Here is a 25621-nt window from a genome sequence, read left to right on the forward strand (position 1 = left end):
GTGAGGCAACTGGGTTATGAGTGCTATGGCTGCAGTCATCTCTTACTTCAGGTGATGGGTTGTTCTAGGTAGCAGCATGTGCAGTTCTGCCAGGCTTCCAGGGGAGGTGACTGTACTCAGGACACTGGTCTCATGTTTGCAGAGCTGGTCTGATGCAGTCTGATAATTTGGTTTTATTGGAGTGCACAGGCAGACCCTACGTCCTTCATGCACTGAAAGCACCACTGGTCATCTTGCTGTCCATCTTTACATTAACACAAACCCCACCATCAACACACCTTGGATTGACTACCCGTGAACCCTACAATCAGTCTGTGGGGGGAAAAAAAAATTTAAAAACCCACCTGGGAAGAGCAAATTGAGAACACGCAATTCAGTATTCACTCTTCCTTCTCTCTGTCAGGGTGAGCTGAGCAATTTAAAGCAAGAGGATTCATGACTTGTAAAAAGCCAGCCATCAATTCAGATGGCTTCCACCTGGCTGTAAGCAGGCTGCAGTGGTTTGGGCACAGCTGGACCATTTCTGCAGCCTGCCAAGGAATGAGAAAGTAGTGCCCTATCATCAGCCTGAACTGCAGGAGAAATGCTGTCCATTCCAGCATGGACACTATTACTGCTTGTATTTTAATTTAAGAAATACCAGTGTATGCCATGCCCCTGCATGTCCTCAGTTCTTCCCTGTGTACAGAACAAACATATCCATTTGCCCCTCATAAGGACTGGTCAAACATGATGCTCCTACACCAACAGAGGGCAAATCCATGCCCCTGAAGCCCAGCACAACAGCGGTTACTCGGCTTATCACCAGAACCGGCTTGCACTGATCCTTCTCCACCACTGGGAACGGTCGTCGATGGTGGCTTCGATGCCACCACTGCTGGTTGTAGCTGTGTGGTGTGGATGACACCGATTGTGGATGACACTCTGGCAGCCCCAGAAGAAGCAGCCCCGTGGAGGGGCTGTCCTGGCCCTCCTGTGCCGGCGGGGAACCTCTGAAGACAACGCTGGAGCGGGAGACAAAATAGTGAAGCACCGCTAAGAAGCAGAGAACGGGTGAAAGGTGTGCAGGAGCGAGTAAGCAAACATTTCAGTGCAAAGGGACATCTGCGCTTGTGCCGGCAGCGGCCGGAGCCCAGGGCCGGGGTTTGGCTGTGCGAGCCCTCTAGTGAACAAGAGACAGAAGAGCAAACATCACCCCGCATCCCCTGCATTCCTGGGAACCTGGACCAGGGGAGTCCCGGTGGGTGCTTGTGAGGGCAGGTGGGGTGAGAAGGTGACCTGTCCCTGCCACGGAGTCCCATCCCACCTGGGAGATGGACTGCAACAAACCCCATCATCGAACCAGAGCCTGGAGAGGCTTGGCTCAAGCTCTGGGTAGGTTAGCATCTGGAGAATTAAACTAGTGGCCAGAGCAGCAGGAGAACATGCAACAGCATTTGGTTTAGCAGGGTGCAGATAAATTTTGACTAAGTCCCTGTAGCAGTGCTCACCTTGGGCTGTCCTCTTGCAGCAAGGGGGAGAGCAGATGCAGCTCTAGAAAGAAAGTAGTTAGGCACAAGCCCCAGTTCCCTGACTGTCTCTACCTACTCTGCTGCTTCTTCCCCCAAGGGAGTTTCATGGCCCCCACCATAGCACAAATGCTGCAAAAGCCTTTGGGCAGCTCAGAGGAGCTCAGAGCCCAGCACCGAGGAAGTAATGAGGAGTGCTGAGAATGCTACAGCAGCACCAGTAATTCGTGACTGTTATCTCTGTTTTTAAAAAATTAAGAAAGATTTAAATTTTTGCTCTGTTTTCAGCATTGGATCAGGGCAGAATGGTAGATAACTTATTTCTGGAATGCAGAGTACTTTCCACATATATTTATAAATGTAAGTATCCTCGTAGTTGAAGCTGCCCCCAGGCACTGCCAAAGACATGCAGATGAAGTTAAATACACCCGGGGGATCCTCTGCTTCATCAGGATACATTGAGTGAGGCCATTTTTGACCAGTGTATCCCAGGAAACACTGCAGCCCTGGTACATTTTAATGATGGAGATGGCTAATTAAGTTTCCTCAGCTACTTTATTTCTTACTACCTCATGGACACAGGCACCCTCATGCTTTGCTTTTGTCTTTCAACATAGTGCTGCCAATTTAAAACCCCACCAGCAACAACTTACAGTAACATCTCCCTCTCTCTTTCAGCACCTGATATCTGACCTCACTGCCTGCAATATTACCCAGCCAGGTGGACACTAGTATCAAGGTCCTTTCCAGCATGAAACCCAAGGTAGAAGTTGTCAGACTCTGCAGCAGCCTTCTAAAAATGAAGGGGAAAGCACACCAGTTCCACCAGCTCGTGTCAAAGCTGCCCTTGAACACCATGTGTTCTTACTTGATGTAGGACACCTGGATGGAAGAAATTACTAAACTTGCAGGTAAAAATCTCTGAAGACATATCAAAAGCCATAAAGGCCTTGTGGATGGTTGCAGAGGTGGTAGAAGTGGAGTAAGCAGAGGTCTCCAAGTGCACTGAGTGGGTAAGATGTGATCTGTATCTTGGCCTCATAGAGGCATCCACAGGATCCAAGCACTCTTCAGCCACTGCAGAGTGGAAGGAGACAGCCACAGGACCTCCCTGTCCCAAAACAAAGCATAGGAGCCGAGGCATTTATCTGAGATGTGTTAAAGCCAGGCGAAAAAAAGGGAAGAAAAAGCCACGCGTGGGTGCTCTGCGCTCTTTTGCCTGCAGGCTGCAATACTCTCACTTCACCGAGCAGGGTCACCCGAACACCACAAAGCCATCGAAGGAACTGATGCTTCCTCGAGGTCCACCAGAGTTCCAGTTTCGTGGCGAAGATGTCGAAGCAGAGCATGCAGCAGAAGTGTTTCTGAAGCAACCAGCCCTGTTTTAAAGAACTGGAAATTAAACCTTGCAAGGCTCACATTTCCTGACTCTAGAAGTTTACTGCAAGTCAGCAAACCCCAGACTCAAAGCAAAGCTGTCTGAGGCCACAGCTGGTGAGCAGGCAGGAAATCAGACACACGCCCAGGTTTCTCAGTTTGTTACTTTATTAGAAGGATCTTTACATCATAGTGGTGGCCCCGAAGACACTTTACAAAATATTAAAAAAAAACCTTTTTATTCAAAGCCACATTTATTAAAATGGCATCACATTGCCCCCTGAAAAAAAAATGCTGGGTTTATTCATGGTTCCTTCTGAACAGGAAACAACAAAGCATTCTCTTCTGAAAGGGGGAAAAAAATAATCACCCTGTAAACACAACAATCAGAAGATATGCTCCCCTGCCCTCTTCTAAGAGAAGGACATGGTACCAGAGCCCTGTTCCCTATCCCTGGATAGGGAACAGAGAACAGGGAAAGGAGTAGGAGACAAAACTGGAGGGTGGGCCCTCTGTTAGCAAAGGCAAAACTGTTGCTACCTCTGGGCTGCAAGTAAGAAAATGACAATCGATTTACCATGGGGGTATAACATCAGCCCTTTAAAAGCCACCCCAAATCATCTCCTTCCTCATGGCTGCACAATATCCAGAGAGAGCTGACACTCCCTGGGCTGGTGAAAACGGCAGCAATGCCCTTCAGCTGGAGGGGGTGTGTTCTCAACATTCTGCTCCAGGACATCCTTCTGAAAGTCACAGTTAACACTTGGCACTGAGTGCTGATTACTGTGACAACCATTTCATAGAAAATATCCAGCCTGACCCCCCTGGGACCAGGAATAAAACCACTGGGGCTGCTATAGCAGATTTCTAATGCAATTCTAAGGCTCAAACCAGCACACTGTCCTGATCCAGGAACAACTCTCTGCATTTATTAACTTTCCAGCAGCTCCCAACCTGGCCCTATTCTATCTGAAAGGCACAGCCAATGCTTTTGGAGATGGGACAGGCAGTTCTGCTGGGAAGACAGGCTCATTACTGAAAAGCTGCTGTGCAGTCTCCTTTCAAAGGGTCCCAGCCCTCAGATGTACATCTAGGTTATGTTTATTAATAGAGACATTAATGGTGTGGAGCCAGAATAAACTTGGAATGGCCCAAATGTAATTCTGCTAGTTTACAAGAAACTTATAAATATGTAGGTGTTACAGACCCAGGGGCAGACTCCTTCAGCTAGGTACCTAAAAGTGTAGCACATCCCATACCACCTTTTCCTGAAATGCCAGTATGTCAGTAAATCAACATACAAGACTTTAAAACAGCAACATTTGTGGTTTGTTTTGTTTTTTTTTTTTTTTTTTTTTAAGCAGAAGCTTCCTTTCCTTGCTAGGGAAGAAGGCCTGAAACAAACAGTATTTTCCACAGATCAACACAGACAAAAACTTAAGTGCTACCTTACACCTTTTGGTTGTGTAAAGGTGATGTCCAGTGAGGTCTCCATCCTCCCACCCAGGTCTGTGCTCTGAGTCCTACCCAGCAGCCCAGCCAGAACGCAGGGCCAAGGAGCAGGAGGGACAGAGGGCTGGACCTGCCACTGCTCTGCAGCATAAATCCCAGATGAATGCCAAGAGAATCATCCAAGAAACATGGTAAGGAGACGAGACATTGGTGAGAAAAGCAATGCTGAGAGTAACAAGCCACTGTGACCTGTCTTTGCATCTCTTCTTCCCTTGTATACCTTGTTTCAAGACTCCTTTATTCCTTTCGAATGATGCTTTGCAGCCCATAACCCTGACTGCAGAGCAGACTGCTGGCTGACCTGTGTGGCCAATGCATATATTGAGCTTTAAAAAAAAATCTCAAGCACATGTGTGGATCACAAGAACTCTGGCAATAACACTCTTCTGGTTCATAACACCCTTCTGGCTCTCACTTGTCCTGCAAAGGCACAAGACTGTGACTGATACCTCACGGTGTCACTGCACGACTGAGTGTCATTGCAGACCTCCCCCCCTGCACATGCACATACACTTCTTTAAGAGACAAAAGCCTGCAGCCAGCTGAGCAGTTTAATTACACCACAGTCCAATCTCTCACAAGACAGTGTTACTTAGGTGCCAGAGGGAATGTGGTGCCAGAAACCACAGCAAACGAAGCAGCAGAAGCATCTTTGGAAAGACACTCAGGTGGTCTCCTTTCTGCACAGTCTGTATGGGGAGGGAGAGGAAAGAAAAGAGACAGCCCCTTCTCCTCAAAGGATAAATCTAAATCACTGTCTCTCCTTGGAGTCAAAAATGGCCACAGTAAATAGAAATAAACCTAAGGCAAGTGTCTGGGGCCACATGGCCAATGTTAGCCTTGGACAATGCCAAAGCTGCTCTGCCCCAGAGTTGTCCTTACAGAGGACCAGGAGGAGAAGCCACAGAGGAAAGATAGTCTGATAACCCTTGTGAGGAGGGCAGGGGCCGTCACCTGTTCCTCCCATTTGGAGCAGCTATTGCTTCAGTCTGAGCTGAGCAGGGTCACATGAAGGCAACATACCCAGCTAACAGTGCAAGTCTGATAACAGAAAGGGTCCTGCCTGGCTTCCCAGCCTGGAGCTGTGCTGAGCAGATCAGCTCCTGGAAAAGCCACCAAAACTTCCAGTCAGCATCCCCCACTGCAGGACAGAGGCCATGATTATCCCAGACAGAGCAAAGGGATAGGAGTGTGCTGATGTGACAAGAGGCTGCTGAGAGGGTTTTCCAAGTCCAAGTTGCCCATCTACAGCCCAGGTGGACACAGCAAGTTCCAACTGGTGGCCTGCCAGCTGCTTGGTGTTACAAGCTCTCTGCAGAGCTGAATGGGACAAACTTGGCATGTTTGGTTGGGGATACTGGGGCCTGTCCATCTGCCTCCTCATTCATCTTGAAGAACATCTCCTGCTCACGCTTCTTCTGGTTCAGCTCATCCTCCAGGGCCTTAAGCAGAAGGGAACACACACAAGGGATGTATTAGAGATTGTACTGTAGCTATGGACACTGTACCCTCCAACCAGCCAAGCAGGACATCCTGCTCATGCCAAGGAGGCATCTACCTTCTTCCTTGGCCTCAGCTTGTCCCTCCACTCCTTCATGTGCTGGTTGTGGTTCTCATCCAGGGATTTGAGCTTCTGGGTTTCATGCTCAATCAAAAGGTGACACTTTTCATTCTAAACACAGATCACAAAACAGAACACCCATTAAGAAGCTGGGATTTGAAATCCATGGTCAAACAAACCTTGCATCAGTCAGAGTCAGACCTCTGAGCTTCAGCACGTGTAGACGGCCACAAAAACCTTTCAAGGCAAGGCAAAGGGACATCAGTTCTATTCACTGACAGTCCCCTGCAGCCACTCCCAACATTCTCCCTGTGTGAGCAGCAGCAGCAGCACACAGTCAGCTCTGAGAGACCAAGTGCTGAGGGATGGATGGGTACCTGCAGCTGCTGGAGCTCATTCGTGTTGCTCTCACACTGTGCCTGCATGTCCTTCATCTGTGTCTCATGCTTCTGCTGCTGGTGCAGCCTCTCTGCTTTTTGCCTCTTCTCTTCCTGTTGAGCAAACTGCAAGAGAGAAAAGCCAAAGCTCATGTAGGCAGCATTGCTCTGACCTCTGAAGTTGGCTAAAGGACTGGAGAGCTTGCACCGATGGGTAGAAAAGACAGAAAAGCACCGAGGGTGCTTTCCAATGCTAAAACCCACACCTGATGTCACAAAAGCAAAGATCTCTGACTCACTGCAGTGGGTGAGAAATTTGGGAACAGTTTCCTTTTTCTGCCTTCCCTTCTGCCAGCAGGCCAGTGAAGTATTTCACCCCCAAGCCAAGCCTCAACCCTGATGCCATTTGCAGTACCTGACCTGTTTTATCTTTTCCCGCTGTTCAGCTGCACTCCCACTGGAGTGAATGTGAAGGCTCTTCTTGTACATGGCCATGCGTGTCTTCCCTTCACTCCTCTGAATTTTGGGGAGCCGGGCTCTCTCCTGCTGCTGCCGAAGTTTCAGCTGCTCTACCATGCGCTGGTTGTATCGCTGCATTTGTTCCCTTTCCTGCAATGGCAGAGGGACAGCTCTCAGAGGAGAAGGGAGACCTCAAGTCAACAAGAAAATGCTGACGAGAGCAAATAAAGCTGGAGAATGGATTTGGGAGTTGCAGAGAGGTGGCTGGTGACAGACAGCTCCAAGGGGATGAGAGGTGAGGGCAGCAATGGAACATACTGTGAAAGCAGAAGAGAAGGGGGCTGGATGGAAGCACAAACTGAGACACACTATTTTTCACTCACTGCTCTGAGAAGCCACCATCCCACAAACCAGACAGATTTATAGAAAATTCCCCCAAATTCACAATTTTTGCACATTAAATACACACCACACAGAGTAGCAAGTAGGTTGGTTCCTTCTCACTAGTAATAACCAAGTCCCTTAACTCCTAACCCACCCTTACCCATTTACAGCCTGGAAGGGAAACATCCCTTCTGGGGCCACCCAAGCACCCTGCTGACCAGCACTGGTGCAGGAAGGTGCAAACTCCCCACCTTTTCATGCTTCCGTAGCAACTCGTGCCTCTGGAGGAAATACTGATCCTTGAGCTGCTGCTTGATAAGCTGGTGTTTCTCCTGTTGCTGATGCTCTTCGAGATCCCAGATACATGCTTCCCGATCTGAGGAGGGGAGAAAGTGAAAAGAAAATCCACCCTGACCCCCCAGCTTGGTCATATGAAGGGTGCCAAGCACAAGCAATCCCTACATGCAGAAGCAGTGCAACAGATGTGTGGGGGGTGTGATCATTCACCTCCTGTCTTCCAAGAGAAATTGGTTACAAACCATATTGGAGAATAATTTCTTGCAATTATGAAGCCTAATTGGTTCATATTTGTAAAGCGCTTTGAAGACTGAAGCTCTAAGTATTATTATTGTTAAACATTTAGACAGGATCTGGCAAGGCTGGTTTTTTTAAATCCTATCCTGCCAGCTTGCAGCTCTGTCACAGCATCTGTTATGTGGGAAGAGCCAGCATTGGATAAGCCCATCATTACAGCATTTGCTTTCTTCCTTTCCAGCTTTTGCCACCCACCTCTCATGAGCTGCTGCTTTTTGTTCAGGCACTCGCGTTCCTTGTTGCAGATCTCTTTTTTGTGCTGGGCAGTTATATTTTTCATGGCTAGCTCCAGGTTTTCCTTCTGCTTGGCCAGAAACTCCTGTTCCTGGAAGAAAACAGCAGTACCACCATGAGCGCTCCTTCTGCTGCAACTTGAAAAGAATCTGGTGGTGTTTTAGAAACCTCCAGTCCCTCAAGAAATAAAGATGCTTCTGTCTACTACACAGTTCCTAGTCTTGGAGTTGCAGCAATCTTCTCTCAGCCTTACCATGGTTTGTTTTTTCTGGGCGAAGTCATCCATCTTCATCTTCATGTTCCCTTTGCGCTGTTGCCGGGGCAGCTTCTCAATCTCATTCTTGACCTTTGGGGAGAGAAATGAGATTTATCAGCAGGTAACTTTAGGCTGAAAAAACACCACCTAAAAACTAAAAAGATGGACCTCAGGATACACAAAAATACAGCAAGAAAAGCAAGAACTTCCTGCTAAAACACCAACAACTGCTTGCCTCTCAAGTTCTGCTATGTTGAAGCTTTTTTGGAAGAAGCAGCTGCAGGAAACCATATTTCTTCCACCCTATCCCCATTTTTACCTCCTTCTTCATCTGCTTCAGCTGCTCCAGGAATTTGACGTGGTCTCGCTCCTGCTCCAGGCGAATGCGCTTGGCCTCCTCCCGCCGACGCAGGGAATGATCCTGCTCCATCTTCTCAATCTGCTGCTTCTGCTGCCGTTCAAGGTTTTCTAGTTCAGTGTCATAAAACTTCTTCTTTGTCTGTACAGGAAGGGAACAGAGGTCAACCTCAGCCTCCTTGCACAGCTTCACAACCTTGAGCCACTTCAAAACTTGAGCCGTTCCTTAAACACAGAGGAGAGAATTTTCCCCACAAAGCACAGAGGGCAGAGCCAGCTCTGGCATGAGCACAAAGCCCTTCTGAAGTTGTTCTAGCACTGGTGCACTTCAAGGTTTTTTCCTGCTTACATCTCAATCTACAACATCCCCACTGGGACCCGTGGCCCTGGGCAAGTGTTAGCAGGCAGGGAAGCTCAACCATGACAGCTCCTTCACTGCAGACAAGGATTTCCAATTCTGTGGGCACTGCATTCCAACAGCATCCTTGTGTCCACTGTCTCCCTCCCTCTGAGCTGCAGGGATGGAGCACTCAGGTAGCAATGAGAGCAGGCTGCAAACTGCCTCAGGGAAAAGGTAAAGGAAGCACGTTCAGGGCTTTCACGCACTGCATTGTATGGTGAATAAATCTCACAAACAAGGAGTGACTTGCTGACATGAGAATTCACAGCTGGGGCACATCAATGCTGTAAGAATACAACAGTGCACATGAATGAGTGATGGCTCCCAGCCGGCCATGAGGGCAGGAGGTTACCAAGCACACATGCTAAATAAAGAGGTATCTAAAAGATGGCTCATGAAAGCTTTAAAGGGACTTATCTAAAAAATCATTTTACTTCAACAGAAGCTGCCCATATACAGACTAAGTATGTAATCTCAGTATATCTTTATTCAATTTGCAGTCAAAACTTGCCAGATTTCCTGCTGTCAGCTGCTGGACACATTGCTTTCTTATTTAAGGTGGCTTTTTTTCTGTCAAATAGAACAGCACTATAAACTGTTTCTCACAGTATCTGTGAACAGACATACAAGAAAAGATCACTAAAGAAGGAAAGTCCAGGACAGCCCTTCACCTGCTACACCATGCCAGGCAATGGCAGTCAGTGCTTCCCAAGCTTCAGGCTGCAGGTGCTCAGCACCCACAAAAGCCCTTGTGCTTCACAACCACATCCCATGCTTCCAGTCCCAAAGGGCTTCCTTGATGTTCCTCATCTCTCTGGACATGACTCCCCAAGCCTGCAGCAGCCCAGAGAGCATTGCCCTGCACAGGGGTTTGCAGGGCATCTGCAGAGGGAAAGGGGAACCAGGCACCACCCAGGAGCTTCCCCTTGCCTGCCCTCTTACCATCATTTCTTGCTCGAAGCGCCTGAGCATCTGCTCCAGCTGCAGTTGGTGTTTGCTGTTCAGCTGGGCCTGGTTTCTGTGCTCCTCTTTCTGAAGGAGCCGCAGCTCCCGCAGCTCCTGGCGCCTGCAGGAGGTTAAAACAGAGGCAGGAGGAGAGGGAAATATGGAGTCAGACAAGTTCAGAGGCAGAATCAACAACCACAGCACTCCAGTGGGGAGTGAAAGCCCCACAGCCATCCCACAGCACCCTGCAGCTTGCTTTGAGTGGGCAGGAGGTAAATGCCACCTCTCTGATGCACTCTTGGGCTCTGTGACATCCTACACTGCAAGGAAGCAGGATGCTAATTATGGTAACTCTTATACTCCTGAGAATAGGTCATGGAGACTTGAAAGCTCTAAGATCTGCAAAGGAGTCACAAAGGTTTCAGCAGGGAGGATGGATCCATGAATATTAAGTGATGCTCAAGGACTTTACCACTCCCTTGGCCTTTCTGTTAATGAAGTCTGAGGAGATAGAAGAACAAAAGGAAAAGAAGCATCTTGAGAAGATCTCTGTGCTTATTTCCATTGAGCCAGCACACCTGGAGCCCTGGAGACATATATTCTGCCACCCCAGAGGACAGAGCCAACTGCAGCACAAACTTCCCTAGTCACATCCTTGCTGCCTTTTACCCCAGAGTTGCATTCCTCTTTCTTTCCCTGCATACAGAGCTCAGCTTAGGTGGCCCAACAAACCCTCTGCCAGCCAAGGAAAGGCTAAAAGAAGGGATGACCAATGTGGACAGCTATCCTGTCCAAGTAGGACCAAGACAGCAAATTAGAGGACTTTAGGCTGCTCCTGAATTTGTTTGCAGAGAAGAAACACCCACTAGTGCCCCCCTGCCAGCTCAGCACCCTGCCCTTCCTCCATTCCAGTAATCCACTTGCCTGAGAAACCTCATCTCTTCATCCTTCTTCTCATCTTCACTGATGATCTTCGAGGTGGTGACACTCACCTCCACTCCATCCACCACGAACTTGCGGGTGCGTTTCAGCGTCTTCTTGTGCATCCGAGAATCCTGAGTTCAACAGGGGAGGAAAGGAGGTGGCCATGAAGCAAATCCCCAGCTTGTTGCACAGGGTGCTACAGCTGGAAGCCTTTAGAGCAATTTTGGTGCCATTGCTAATGAAGAATGTAAGCAAGGAAAGCACATTGGGCAAAAGTCATCAGCAGATTTGGAGCTGCCATTTGAGCCAGGCAGCCTTGTACCACACCACAGAAATGTGGTTTCAGCCCTGCAGTAGCCTGACCTGGAGGAGAGGCAACTCATCACCTGGAGATCCTTCCTTGTGTCCAAGTGAAGCCTGATGGGACATGCTAGGACCACTGTCGTTCAACCAGCTCAGAGAAATTGATGCAAAAAGGTTTGGAGAACACCAGTTTAGGTCACAAAGGCTCCTACTGCTCCAAACTGAACTAAAACAGTTGGCTAAGACTCATGAACTTTCTAAATGAGAAATTGCCAGCATCCAGCTGCCTGTGCCAGCCCCAGGGCTTACTGACACCCTGACTCACTGTCTGAGCCCAGTGACCCAGGTGGGTTAGGGGTAGGGTCCTCAGGCCATCCCCAGGCTCTTCTCACTGTTGAACGAGCAGATCCCTGCCTTAGTCATGGAGCTACTCACATGTGGATCTAAAACCAGAATGATTAATTTTCTCTTGGTCTTTTGTATTATCCCTCAGTAGCAGGCCAGCTTCCTCTCCTGAACATGGGTAAAAGTATTTTCAAACTTTCCCGTAATGTAAATTGTTCTCCAGGGAAGAGTGTGAGAAACTGTGGTCGTATGGGATGCTGATTTTGAGTCCACAGACTGTGAATACTCTTCACAAGGCACTTTACAGTGTGCCCCCTCCAGTCTCCAAGGCTTTCAGCCAAGGCTGTGAATTCCCTGTACCCATGCAGGTCAAACTTCAGAAATTCAAGCTAGATAATCAAAAGAAGTTCCCTCCAGAAGCAGCTGTACCTAAGAAAATTTTCTTTATATTTTTCAAAACCTTCTGCCTATTTGTCACTCTTATCTTTGCCAGCTGCAGCCTCCCAAATTCACCTGTAGATTTCTTATCCTTTATCTTTCTAAGTGAAAGAGAGAGCCAGATACTTTTTGATACAGCTGGTTTTTGGTGGGGCTTTTTTTGACTAAACTATGAAAAACTGAAAAAAAAAAGTTTGGTAATAAAAGAGTCACCTAAACTTTGCAATTTATCCTCTGATAAAAAGCACATAATACTGAACATTTACGAGCAGAAATGGTTTAATTCTTTGCTGCCACTGCTCTTGCTGCACCTTGTGAAGCAAATCAAACAGCACCAGGAGCAAGGGAGTTTAACCCCATGGATCTAAGGCTTGTCAGGGAGCCTGGGTACAGGAGGAGCAGCACATCCTGGTACCTCCCCATGAACTCACAGCTCAGTGAGCAAAGCAGAGGCTTCAGCAGAGCCTTTCCCAGCAGCAGCACCCCTGAGTACAGCTCTGGTTGAATGCATTGCTCAGAAAGATGACATTGAGCTGGTTCTGACCACTCTCCCTTGGTCTTTCTGAGACCTACTCCCTACAAACCCCCAGAACCTCCTTTTGCCTTACAACTGGGAAGAGTAATGGCATGAGGAGCATCTTCTTAATCTTTGGCTTAATCTTAATCTTGTCCCCAGGGACATGAGGTGTCATGGGAATGGCAGTGAGGAGGGATACATTGCTAAGGCAAGGGCATCCCACTGCCCTTATCAGGGATCCAGATGGATTGTGGGCTCCTGCAGGGGATGCTGGCTCTTATGCTTACAGCAGGAGACAGGAGGGGAAGAAAGAATGTTTTGGCAAGAATGGTTTTTGGGCATGTTTCTGTGCCGGGAAGCTATCACTCATGCAGCCAATTGAATAAAGATGTGCAACACATCACTCTGCCCCCTCAAGTCACACATATTTCTTCTTCTGAAGCTCAGCAAATATCATTCCAATTATTTTCCCTCTTCCTCTAAGCCACACTGACCTGGCTCACAAGTATTCCCAACCTCCAGAAAGCTTTAGCAAAAGCCAAGAAGCCTGGGAGGTCTGTGCAAGCCCCTGCTGACACAAACCAGGCCAGACACATGGCAGGTTGGGTTGGGAAACCTGAGAAAGTCACCAGTCCAAGTAAACTTTCCTGGAATACCTAGCCCCAGGAGAAAGAGCAACAGAGTTGTAGGCAATGGATAAAGTTTAGGAAATCACTTTTTGGGTTTCATGGTTGTCCTCAATGTGACTATATGACTGCACATGTCAGGTGTGTGGCATGGTTACTTCAGACTCCTCAGAGACCCAAAGTAGCTACAGAACATCAGCCTTCCATCAGATTTTAGGGGCCTGGAACAGCACAGGACGTGTGACTGCAGCTTTTCCTTTACTTGGGGCAGGCTGCATGCCCTGGCATAGCTTTATCCAGCAGTGCTGTGCTGCCCTGACCCCTGTGAGACAGGGGTCCCATAGTCAGGGAAAGCAAACCATCAAAGACTTTGCCTAGAAACAGGTTTGCTCCCTCCTTGCTGGTCCTGTGTTTATTTGCAGAGCTCTAAGATGACATTCACACTGCAAGCACCAGTTATATGTGGTGCTCTCTAGATATCTCCCCAAACAGCACTGGGGTGGCACCTGGATGATCTTTAGCATCGTGCTAAAAGCAAGATTCCCAGACCCTCTGTCTTCATTCAGCCTCTCTCATCTCCTACTTTACCTGCCCCTTTTCTTCAGGCAGAGGGCAGAAAAGGGGCAACTCACTTTCTCCTGTATTCAGCCCCATGCAGGGTACAGCATTGCTGCTTGCTCAGGAGGGAGTTTAAGGAGCTACAGCCAAGGTGTGTATGTGCACAGCTTCCCAAGGAAAGGAGGTGAATTTCAGGGACTTGGCTAGTAAGAGAAAAAACCCACAACACTTTTTAACAGGGGTTTGCCATCCTTTCTTCTCCATACCACCCACCCACCACTCTTACCTTCAGGGAGATGGAGCCACTCTCTCTGTTGAGGGACAGGTCAGCAGACAGAGAGATGGTGAGGTCCATGCTTTCAGAGGCTGAAGTACTGCCAGAATCCGAATCCCCTTTGGACTTGCTGCTGGGGAATGGAGCCAGGGTATCCAAGCTCCCATTGGTAAGCTTCTCCTCAGTGAAGTTCTCCAGATGGCTGCTCTCTGGTTGCTCCCCAATACTCTTCTGCTCCTTGCTGCCTGGCCCAGGCTGCTTGTCCCCCTCCATCAAGTTACCCTGCTGTGCAGACTGTGAGATGATGTCTGGCTTGCCCTGGGTGCCTGAGGTGGCAGAGCTGGCAAGTGTTTTTGTGGAGTGGTTGCTCTCCAGTTTATCTCTGTCACTGCTCATCCCTTCATATGAGACTTTATTGCTCTGTCCATCTGCGATCTCCTTGCCTGTCCCCACAGGTCCATTCACTGCCTTAGGCAGGGAAGAGTCTGGAGGTTTCTCCCCATCAAAACTCAGCTGACTTGCTTCAGAGGAGTCCCGCTTGTGCTTACCAGGGGGCTGAAAAGACAACGAAGGGAAAGTGTTGGGTTTTGTGACCACAGTCCCACTGACAAACTTCACAGCACAGGGCTGGGAGCACTCACAGAGGCAGACTCTGAGGAGTCATCTTCTTCTGCTTCATCCCGACTCTCCTCAATCTCTTCCATCACCTCAGCCTTGGCCTCAGCCACCAGCTCACGCAGAGCTCTGTTGCTGGTCACCTTACTGACAAAGGGATGCTGAAAAGCCAAGCACAATGCACACATGTGTGGTAACCAAAAAATGGACCTTGTGAGCTCTCGGCTGAGACAGGGTATGGGGAGAGTGATGGCAAGGACCACTTCTTGCTTTAGAACAACTGCAAAGACCTAAGGAGCTGGATCTTGCCAGAGTTACCAACCTTAACACCCCCCCAGCCCCCACTCCAATGAATGTACAGATGTGTGCTTCATGTATAGGGGGCAACAAGAGAGAGCAAGTTGGAGAGTGTAAGCACCAGATCTGCACACAGATGCTCAAACCTTGACTCTCTGCGAAGCTGCTCCATGCCAACACCCCCCAAACAAGAGCATCATTTGCATTTAAACCAGGGGCTCTCACTGCAGAGATGCCACCCCCTCACAGGAGGCTGGCTGAGCTCTGGGGTGCAGGTCCCAGCCCTCAGAGTGCCACCAGGAGTGGAGCAAGAGCCAATCTGTAGGATCCCAGGGGGCAAACAGCATGGGGGAAGCTTCACTTGAAATCAGGCTCAAATCACTCAGTGCACTCAGAGGTGTTTGTGCTGAGCATCAGCAAAAGGCCAGGAAGTCTCTGGGGTTTGCAGAGCATGCTGCAGGAGGGAGCATCCAGGCAGTGCTGCAAAGCAAGAGCATCCCCAGGAAGTGAGGAAAAGCATCTTCCAGAGTTTTGCTATTATTTTTAAGGGGGACAGGAGGAAAGGAAAGCAGTCAAATTTAAGTCTCAGACAACCAGGTACAATCTGGCTGTCATGTGGGCATTTTTAGGCTTTAGGAGGTATTTCTATTCCGGTTGGTTTCCGTAGGAGCTCTGAAGTTTGCTCCAAAGGCAAAGAAACTGCTCTTACTTTTTGGGCCATTTTGGTGGCTGCAAAGTCCTACGAAATTTCTAAACAAGACAAAAATAATCAGAAACTGTCTAAGGCCCATCACCTCTTTTTCTACCCTCCTGAAGGAGAACCAAGCTGTACAGATGTGTGTGGTTTGGACACTCTCAGACCCAGGTAGAGACCCCAGCCCCAGCACAGGGGCTGGTACCCATCCCTACCTCCAGCAGCTGAGCAGCACTGGGCCGCGTCTCCGGGTTCTTGTCCAGTGCTGTCTTCAGGAAGTCTCTGAACTCCAGGGACCTTTAAACACAGTTGTTGGCAAGAAGTTCAAAAAGGAAAAGGCCTTGAACACCACAGGGTTCTACTCCATCCCTTTGCAAGCTGTGTCTCAGTTTGCAACTGGCCACGATCACCAGTTCACTCCCAGCACAGGACACCCGGGGCTCAGTTATTCTGATTATTTGTATGAGAATCAGCAACGTGGCCACGTGAGGGACTAGATTTTGCCTTACCTGTGATGGCAACAGATAGCAGGACACCAGCCACTGTGCCTCAGGGTTCAGGCAGGGAGTTAGGAGAGCACATCAGCAGTTATGATCCAAAGGCAGCCCATGGGTGGAGCTGCTTGCATACAAAAATGCTCCTGAACCCACCCCCACAACTGCAGTATGAAAGGATGGCTGTGAAGGACCAGGAACCCCATAGGAGGGCACCCTCAGCCTGCAAAGCACAGCTCTGAGATACAGAGCATGTCCCTGATCCAGTTCTGGCTTCTGAGCAGCTCCAGGGGAAATGCTCCCACCCTGTTGCTGGGTTTACCAGCAGGGTCCTGCCTGCTGCCTGAACATTGGTAACAATCCCTGTGACTCCAGTAATTTGCTGCTGGCTACCATGCAGCAGGCATTACGATTATTAAAATAAATAAATAAAAAAACATACTGGATTTTTTTTAAATGCAGGATACTTTTTTTTCCCAGACTTCAGGAAAGAAATTCTGGAGCTCTCGGCCATCTTCAGGTTTAGTGGAGAAACCTGCTTTTCCTACAAAACTGGGGTGTTTTTAAAACAGTCAAGGGATCATCCTCACATCAGCAAAGCTGTGGGTGGGCAGCAGCTCCCCCCGTGCTGCCTGCACTCTGTCAGCTGAGCAGCTCTGTGCTCACAGCTGGGCCTAGAATCCTACACTGGGTTCTCAAATTAAACACTGCTGCTGTGGAAGACTTTTTTTTTTTTTTTTTCTTTCCCTCTCTCAAAAGACTGCAGGAGTTGGGAGATGCACACTTCAGGTTTTGCTGCCCAAATCCCCTCACCATTTGGAAGGGCAGCTGAGCGTGGGGGGGTCGGATTTGGCAATTTTCAGCAGGACTCTCATGGGGTTGAGCTCGTGATGAGGTGGCTCAATTTGGGCCATTTCTATCAGCGTGATTCCCAGGGACCAGATGTCTGCCTTGTAGTCGTACGGAGTGTCCTTCATGGTCTCACACATCACTACCTCCGGGGCCATCCTGCAAGGGGCAGAGCAAGGAGCAGGGATGGTGAGGGCACTACTGCCACACACGAGTCTTGCAGCAGAAATTAAATGCTTGAAATAATCCACAGCATTGCACAACAAGCAGTTTTCCCTCCCAGCTCTGGGTTGCAGAAGAAGTAGCATCTTTTCTAAGGGGTCTAATCCCCTCCCTCTTCTGCAGACCAGCTGAGACAGCCCAGGCAGCCCATGGAAACCCCCAGGCCATTGACATCTGGCGCAGATGTTGCTTCAGACAATAAATTAATCCTCACCGATTCCATTCCTTCAGCAAGTCGGGTGATTTAGAGACTGCATTTCTGGAGAGAGGAGTTGTTCCCATGTGCTTGGAGCTGCTTCAAAGCCCACTCCACCCCCTGGGGAGGGGGAGCTGTGAGCACACACACGCGAGCTCACATGTGCCCCTCAGTCCTCCAAGTCCGGGGCACGGTGACACTGAGCAATGCTCCCAGACTGCCCAGGCTTCTCAGAGCTCCTTTGAGGCCAGGGAAACCCTTGCACAGAATCACAGAATCGTTTGGGTTGGAAAGGACCTCTGAGATCATCAAGTCCAACCTATGATCCACAACTGCCATGGTTCCCAGCCCATGGCACTGAGTGCCACGCCCCAGCCTCTTCTTAAAAACCTCCAGGGATGGAGAATCCACCACCTCCCTGGGCAGCCCATTCCAATGTCTGATCACACTCTCTGTAAAGAATTTTTTCCTAATATCCAACTTAAACCTCCCCTGGCAGAGCTTAAGCCCATGCCCTCTTGTCTTACTGAGAGCTGCCTGGGAGCAGAGCCCAACCCCCCCCTGGTTCCAACCTCCTTTCAGGGAGTTGTAGAGAGTGATGAGGTCTCCCCTGAGCCTCCTCTTCTCCAGACTGAACACCCCCAGCTCCCTCAGCCCTTCCTCACAGGACTTGTGCTGGATCCCTTCACAGCCTCGTTGGACCTTTTCCAGCACCTCAATCTCCTTCTTGACCTGAGGGGCCCAGAACTGGACACAGGACTCAAGCTGTGGCCTCACCAGTGCCGAATACAGGGGCAGAATCCTTTCCCTGGACCTGCTGGCCACGCTGTTCCTGAGCCAGGCCAGGATGTCATTGGCCTTCTTGGCCACCTGGGCACACTGCTGGCTCATGTTCAGCTTCCTGTTGACCCAACCTCCCAGGTCCCTTTCTGCCTGGCTGCTCTCAGCCACTTTGTGGCATGTGTGGACACTGGCCCAGACTCCTTGGTAAAATCCTCCCATGGATGCTTGGTGAGGCACCATGGGCCAACACATCCCAAAGGACATCAGCTCCCCATTTCTGAGCAAGCCTGATGTCAGAAGGGTGAAGATCCTCATTAAGGGATTCCTTGGCAAGCAGGGCACTCACCAGTATGGGGTCCCAATGAAGGAGTCTCTCTTCTGCAAGGTTTTCATGTTTTTGGCAGACACTCCAAAGTCAGCTGCAAAGAGCAGTAACATTAGATGCTGTAGGAAAACTGAGAGACCATTCTGCATTTAAAAGCAAACACACGTTTAAGGCAGTAACATGATACATCAGTGCTGTTTCCTCTACACTGAGCATCAGAAATTAAATTTGCTTTTAGGTACCTACCCCCTGAGGGACCTTCCCCTCACATGTAGTATAGGAAAGGGGCATAACAAGTAACCTCAACCCTACACATCTAGAGGCAAGTCAGGATCTTTTCCACAAACAAACAGATAAACCAGCTCCATGGCAGATCACTTTCAGGAGTGCTGCTTTGTAGCACAAAATTCCATTTTACAACAGAAAAAAAAAAATGGAATTACTTCTACATTGTTTCTCTTCCCTTCCTCCACATGCACAGTAACCACTGCATGATTCATTCCCCTGATCCTGTCCTTTCTGTAGAGAGCAGCTGAAGTCAACCCAACCCATATCAAACTGGTCAGACTTGCAGAGGGCACCAAGCCCACATCGAGATGGCCTTGATGACCTCTGGAGGAACAGTCACCCACCTGCACCCCCAGGCTCAAGGTGTTCCTGACTGCAGGTCATCCTTGGCCCAAGCCAGCAGCCCATTCATTTCTTATGTCAGAGCAGAGCCTATGGCCACAGGAAAGTTTCCATCTTCACAGGTTAGCCCCTCTCCATCATCCCAAGACACAACTCAAGAATGCCTCAGAGCTGCCAACACCCCTCCTTAGGGTCCAAAAAGAGATTTGCACCATTCTGACCATACCCTACAGACAAAGTCCTCATCCTCCAGCAGGCAGGTGGATGCCAATTTAACTCCAGCCATAGCAAGCTGGCAAAGCAACCCCTTTGGCAAAACTTGTCCTGTCACCACCAGACCTGCTCTGGAGATAAGATGAATTCTTCCAGCTCCCAGCTCTGCCAACTGGCACCCTGCACAAGATGCTCAGCAGGCCAAAACACATAAAAATCGAGTTCAAAAAGGGATTAACCAAATTCACAAAAGGGAATTCCATCAAAGGCCTGAGCTCAGCTGCAGCTCCAGGAGTCCCAGTGCCCAGCTGGGGCCAAGCACAGCACACAGTCCCATGGTGGATTTGGCCTCCCATGAAACAACATGAAATCTCTCCCCATCTTCTGTCTGAGCTCATCAGCCAGCAGACAAGCAGCTCAGGTCCCACAGGCAGGGCACAAGGCAGAGAGCATCCCTCCACATACGGGGGCATAGCTGAACACTGCAACCCATCTCCCAGCACTCCCCAGCTGTGGTTCACAAGGTGTGAAATGGTCCCAAGCAGCAGCATCACCCACAGCCACTCTCCCAGGGAGAACCCACGATGCTCTTGTACCAGACTCACCAAGCTTGATGTCCCCATCCTGGGTGAGGAGCACATTGCCTGCCTTCAGGTCACGATGGATGATCTTTTTGCTGTGGAGGTAGTGGAGAGCTTCCAACATCTGGCGGCAAATCACCTGGATCTGGGGTTCAGTCAGGCCCCGGTCCAGCTCTGCAGGGAGGGAGAGAGCAGGTAAAGAGGCCAGAGATGTGAGTGATGCTCCACCTGCACAGCAGAAAGTCACAGGATACCCAGCGGACCATTTAAAAATCCCTGTCCATGTGTCAAAGCAGTGGGAGATCAATGCAAATCAGCTCGTTAAGGTAATTTATTCCTCAGCCTGTGCAATGCCAGGCAGCTTGGAGCTGCTACTTTATAGCTCCCTCCTGGGGATGCAGGAGCAGGCTGAGCAGACTGGCCCAGGAATGAGGGGAATGAAGAAGGGGAGCAAGGCACACTATGACAAGGGGCTGAGCTGTATGTATATTCCCTGTAGATTTGGGAAACCATTCCAGGCAAGAGGACATCAAAAAACTGCATTTACTTCATGGAGGGGATGTCATCCCTCTGGGCTCTGTGCAGCCCTGGTGCAGAGGGGCTGTGGCACCAGCCGGGGTGTTTTTGGGTAACACCCACATGGTCTCAGTCCCAGCGGCTCTGTGTGGAAGGGAGGGGTTACAAACAGGAAGATTCCTGGAATTTCTGTGAACTGCAGTTTATTCACATACTCATGCTTCACCAAATGACTGATCCCATAAGAAGAAGTCAGAAAGGAGATCCTGGGAGATTCATCACAACAGGAGCCCAGATTAAACATCTCAGCCCACTGTCTTTCCTGCGAAGCTGTGGGAACAGATCCCAAGCACCCGGTGCTTCTGGCAGATAAATATTTAAAGCCATTTTCCCCTCCAGCCAGACTCTCCCTTCTCCCCATTCCTTGTGATCTGCTGATGCTAGAAGCATTTAAATCACAAAAGGACATCAAAGTAGCTCAAGAAATGCCGTGGGGATTCCACACCTTCTGCTCCAGGTATGAAAATAAGGAAACTCATGTGAGAGACACAGGAGCTGGAGAGACCAGGGCACCCACATCTGCCATCTGTCCAAAGGTTGTCCCTGAAAGTGTGCCAGGAGGCTGAAAACACCTTGTGGCATCACCTCAACCACAGAGATGAGACCAGCACCACACACTGCACTCACCTAGCATGGTGGCATCCACTGCCCCACCTGGGCAGAACTCAATCATGATCTAGGAAAACAAAGAGAGAGGAATTAAGGTCAGGTCAGTGACTCATCAAGCAAATCTGACCAAGAAGGGAAGAGGATGCAAAGCACTGGGGTTTGCTTCCCCCCATGGCAAAGCTGCCTCTTTGCCCCACGTGAGGATACAGAAGTTTCAGCACCTCCCAGGACACATCCTTTAGGTATTCCCAGCGTGATCCATCACATCAGCTCCCTGGGAGGGAGCACAGCTTGACTGTGACACCCCCAATGCTCATGCCTGGCCCCACACCCTGTACCTGGACTCCCATCCTGAGCAGCCACCTTCAGCTCTGGCTTCCTCTCTGTTTATATCTTTTCCCATTGCATTTTGGAGCAAGGGCTGCTCCAGAGAGCTGTCTTGCCAACATGATGAGATAGCTGTCATAGCTGGGAGCTGACGTGGCTGGGAGAAATCAGGCAGGATTTTCTTTTCTTTGGCAAATGAGAGGTGGGGAAGGCTGTTGGGACTTTTTTTTTTTTTTCTTTTTTTTTTTTTTTTTTTTTTTTTTTTTTTCCCCTGCATTGCTCAGTAGTTTATTGCTCTCTTGATTCTGAGCAACTTGAATTGAAAATATATCAATCAAGAAGCTGGCTGCATTCACCAGATGGATGTTGTTTCCTCCCAGGGAAGTGCACAGAGTCCTGACAGTCCATGCCCCACTCACCCGCCTGGTTCCTCTGCTCCCCACCCCAAACAATGTGGGCAGCACCCACTGGGTGGGCCCTTCACCAGCCTCTTGGGGACATGAATTGTCTTCCCCCTCACCTCTGCACAGATTCAGCCAGAGCTGTTCCCAGAGGGCTCAGTTCCAGCCCCAGCTCCTCACTCCCCTTTGGGGCAGATGAGGCTGCTCAGATAAACAGATTATACAGGCTCAAGCAGCCAGGGGTTATGATGGATAAGAGATGCTTCACCTCCCCAACAAGCTCTTCTTCTCCTTGTGAAGGCAACACAGGGCAACATACCAGAGAGGTGAAATGCCAGAGTTTATACTGAGGACAACAACTGAGGCAGTGTTTACCAGCACGGCTCTCTAAGCCCTTCAAGTGGAGGTCACGTTATGAAACACTGCTCTGAGCACTGGACCAGGAGCTGTGGGGAGAAGGTTAAAGTGCCCTTTTTCCCCTGGCTTAATCATGCAGCTCCAGGAGAGCCACATCTCACCCTTTTGCCCTGCATTTCCTACACGAGGATAAGGAAAAAGCTCTTATGGACTTAGACAGAGGTAGAGGAAACAACTGTTTTACCTGGGGAGTGAAACCAGGCGCACAATGGACCCTAATCTAGGTCTGAGGGAATGCATTACATCCCACAAAGTTCCATTTGGGTTTGCAGTCTAACAATGAGAAAATTAGGGAAAACCATCCATCTGAATCAGCATGGCTGTATATGTTTATGCAGGCACAGCAGGCTGCAAGCCAGGCACTGGGAATATGGGAAATACGAAAAAATTAAAAATACACATTTTCAACAAGGGCAGAGATGCCAAAGATTAATTAAAGGTGTGGCCAAACAATCTGAATACCCAAAACCCTAATGGGCTCATTTCAGCCCAGAAAATCTGATTTAAATAAAAGCAACTGGTAATCCTGTAGCTCACTCACCACAAACATTTCCTTCCAGGAGCAGGGCCAGCCTGAAAAACATCTCACCAGTGCAGCAGGTAGGGAGGCAGCCCTGGTGGCAGCAGCACACAGAGGTCTCCATGTGCAAGCTGAGGGATGCAGGAAGCTGGCAGAGAGCAGAGGCTGGGCAGGCTCTGTCCCCAGACTTGTAGAGAGATGGGGTAGAGTTGGGTGGTCACTGACTCCCTGGGGTGGGCAGCCTGCTCTCTGGCCATGATGAGGAATGAGTTGGGAGAGTCTTAGAAAAGAACTGCTGACAAGAACCTGTGTGTCTGTGCAACCAGAGGACTGGTGACTGACCCAGGGGCTGCAAAGAGTTCAACTCTGCTTAGGACTGTTTCCATGTGCTCTGATACAGGGGCTCTCCCAGCTACAGCTGGGGCAGCAACAACTCTAGTGACAGTGACAGACTGGGTGCTGGCACTTTGCCTCTCAATGTCACACTGGGCCAGAACCCCCCTGTGACCCACAAGCCCTACGGTCCCAGCACAGAGCACCCTCCAGAGCCACAGCAGCACCACAAAGCAGAGGTTTCACCCCCCTCTTTTGGTCCCCCAAAAGCCCCCTGCTGTCTTGTGAAGCAGAGATACGAATTGAACGGGGGTCTCTGCCCTGATGCTGACATCCCGAGAGCCGGAGGGAGCACTCACACCCCCCCTCCCCCTCCCTGGGGTCTGGGCCAGGGGACTCTGAGCCCGGGCTCTGCTTGCAGGGTCTGCAACGAGCAGCCTGGAACGGGGCCGAAGCAAACATCCTGTTTATAACCATTTCCTCCGCACAAGAAACCCAGGGACTTCCTCGCCCCAGGCTGCCCATCCCCTCCTCTGTGCCGGGACACAGCAGCAGCAACCCGAGCTCTGCCTCCTGCTGCCACCTCAAAACTGTTAAAAATCCCAGGGATCACACACTATTAGAGGTTTAGTTCTCTCCTGGTAACAACTCCATAGGTAGCTGCAACTCGCAGGCACATGGAAAATTCGCTGCTAGCTCCCAGCAGTGTGCTGGCTGAGCAGCAGCTCCGATTCACGGCTGCCTCCCCGCATCCCCAGGGCTCGGCTGCTTCCCTGCATCCCCGGGAATCAGCTCCCGTACCACAGCCTGGAAACCAGCCCTGAGCTGGGCTCCTTCACAATTCAGCAGGGACACAAGAGCTGCATGCACACATGGGCAGCTGGTTTAGGGTCTCACTACCTCTCAAACCTCTGTACCACAATTAGAGAGCTGGGGTTTTTGGTTTTTTTTTGTTTTTTTGTGTGTTTTTTTTTTGTTTGTTTTTTTGGTTTTTTTAAGAACCCTTTTCTCCAATACCTTTAATGAAACAGCACGATGAGCCACATCACATTTCTGTTTCAAGAAACTTTTGCACAAGCAAAATGAAATTTAAATCTGAAAGCTAAGGTCCATTCAAATTCAAGAGCCTTCTTGGTGACCTTGATTTGTCCTGTGGCTCATCCTAATCTTGCCTTCAGGCACAGCAGGACCTAGAAACATTTTACAGACCAAGTGGAAATGGGGCACACAGAGGGGGCTGGGGCCCTTTTCTGTGCCTGGGAAGAAAGGAAGCAGGGTCCAGTGAACCTGGGGTTGCCCAGGAGAATAAATATACATACATATGTATGAAACAGCTACTGCTTAAATCAAGTGCTCTTAAAGACACAGGTCTTCAAGTTGTGCCAGAGCTGGGGGCACCATGTGTTATGAAAAAGCATCACATGTCCTTGTGGCTCAAGAGAGCAGATTGGTCACTGCACCAGGAAAATCCCTCCAGCACCTTACATCAGACAAAGGCCAGCCCAGAAAACAAACAGAGGGGATTAGAGCCCAGTGCAGTTTCTGGGTCTGACAAACCAGAAGCAGCACCACCTGCCCAGGTACCAAAGTCCTGCACTCTCCTCCAACCCTGGGCAGGACTGGTCCTGCCTCCTGGGTGTGTTTAAGCTCCTTGGACTTTCTACAGCACTAAGGAATAAAAAAAGCTTATCTCGAAATGCATTTCTACCAAACACTGCCCAGTCACCAAGGGTGGAACAGCTGATGTCCCTGAACTGAGGTTTGCAATCAAAGCCCAATTAAGAGGAGGGGACACACCCTCAGCCCAGCTCTTACTCATCCAACTGGCACGTCAGAGGGCAGAGGCCCACGAACTTGTCCCTCTGCAGCAATGCTGGAGAAATGCCTCTTACAGTCAGAAACAGAGAGGGGTGGGTGGGAAAAAAAGCCATTATCTGGGAAAGCTGGGACAGCTCATCTTGGCAGTGGTTGCCCGGGGAATCCAGGCTTTCTGTCATGCTCTAGGACACCACCAGATGCCCTTAGGATGGAGGAGCCCCTGGCTAGCAGCCCAGTCACTCCCAAGTCACTGGAGATAGCAGGCATCTCCAGGATTTTCCTGTGACAGTGATGCTTTTGCAGTTGCACATTGAAGAGCTCAACTGCTTTAGAGTCATCGTGGTTCTCCAAAGCACCCAGACCATTACTACCTGGGTGCATCCTATGATAAGCAGCATAATCATCCAGACACCTCCCTTCCCTGAGCTTCAGCAGGCACAGGAGGTTGTCCATGTCCCCAGGACCCATCTGTCCCCAGCATCCAACTGTCTCCAGGATCCACCCTGCCTGACCCAGAAACTACTTCAAAACTGAAGTACTTCAGCAATTTCCTCTCCTAATCTGCAGCAGAGGGTTTAGTTTCGTTTGTTTAAGCAGCTGCCCACCACTGGGGAAAAGAGAACCCACAGCATCCTGCTGCTGCAGCAGCCTCCATCACCCACACATGGCCTCTGCCACATTTGTCATCCTCAGCACCCAGAGGGGAAAGCACCCTCCAGCACAGCCCCCAGCTCTCCTGCCTTGTGTTTGTACAAAGGAACTGGGGAGATAA

At 49.7% G+C, this 25621-nt stretch overlaps 1 protein-coding gene across 1 annotated transcript in view; it reads right to left on the bottom strand.

Moving 5' to 3' along the window:
- Nucleotides 1–3035: 3035 nt before the first annotated feature.
- STK10 (serine/threonine kinase 10) overlaps nucleotides 3036–25621 on the bottom strand; it is a 44729-nt gene continuing 22143 nt past the window's right edge. Inside the window, exons 3-19 of the mRNA XM_071759323.1 lie at nucleotides 21052–21100; nucleotides 19873–20022; nucleotides 18446–18518; nucleotides 16863–17057; nucleotides 15771–15852; nucleotides 14591–14725; nucleotides 13962–14504; nucleotides 10889–11019; nucleotides 9962–10085; nucleotides 8582–8761; nucleotides 8260–8352; nucleotides 7968–8097; nucleotides 7430–7554; nucleotides 6756–6944; nucleotides 6336–6461; nucleotides 5956–6069; nucleotides 3036–5839 (exon numbers count right to left, since the gene is read on the bottom strand). Coding sequence (XP_071615424.1) covers nucleotides 5699–5839; nucleotides 5956–6069; nucleotides 6336–6461; nucleotides 6756–6944; nucleotides 7430–7554; nucleotides 7968–8097; nucleotides 8260–8352; nucleotides 8582–8761; nucleotides 9962–10085; nucleotides 10889–11019; nucleotides 13962–14504; nucleotides 14591–14725; nucleotides 15771–15852; nucleotides 16863–17057; nucleotides 18446–18518; nucleotides 19873–20022; nucleotides 21052–21100 — 2580 coding nt within the window. The 3' untranslated portion in view covers nucleotides 3036–5698. The remainder of the gene's footprint in view (nucleotides 5840–5955; nucleotides 6070–6335; nucleotides 6462–6755; nucleotides 6945–7429; nucleotides 7555–7967; nucleotides 8098–8259; nucleotides 8353–8581; nucleotides 8762–9961; nucleotides 10086–10888; nucleotides 11020–13961; nucleotides 14505–14590; nucleotides 14726–15770; nucleotides 15853–16862; nucleotides 17058–18445; nucleotides 18519–19872; nucleotides 20023–21051; nucleotides 21101–25621) is intronic.

The sequence above is a fragment of the Heliangelus exortis genome, chromosome 15, assembly GCF_036169615.1.
Source record: "Heliangelus exortis chromosome 15, bHelExo1.hap1, whole genome shotgun sequence".
NCBI lineage: Eukaryota > Metazoa > Chordata > Aves > Apodiformes > Trochilidae > Heliangelus > Heliangelus exortis.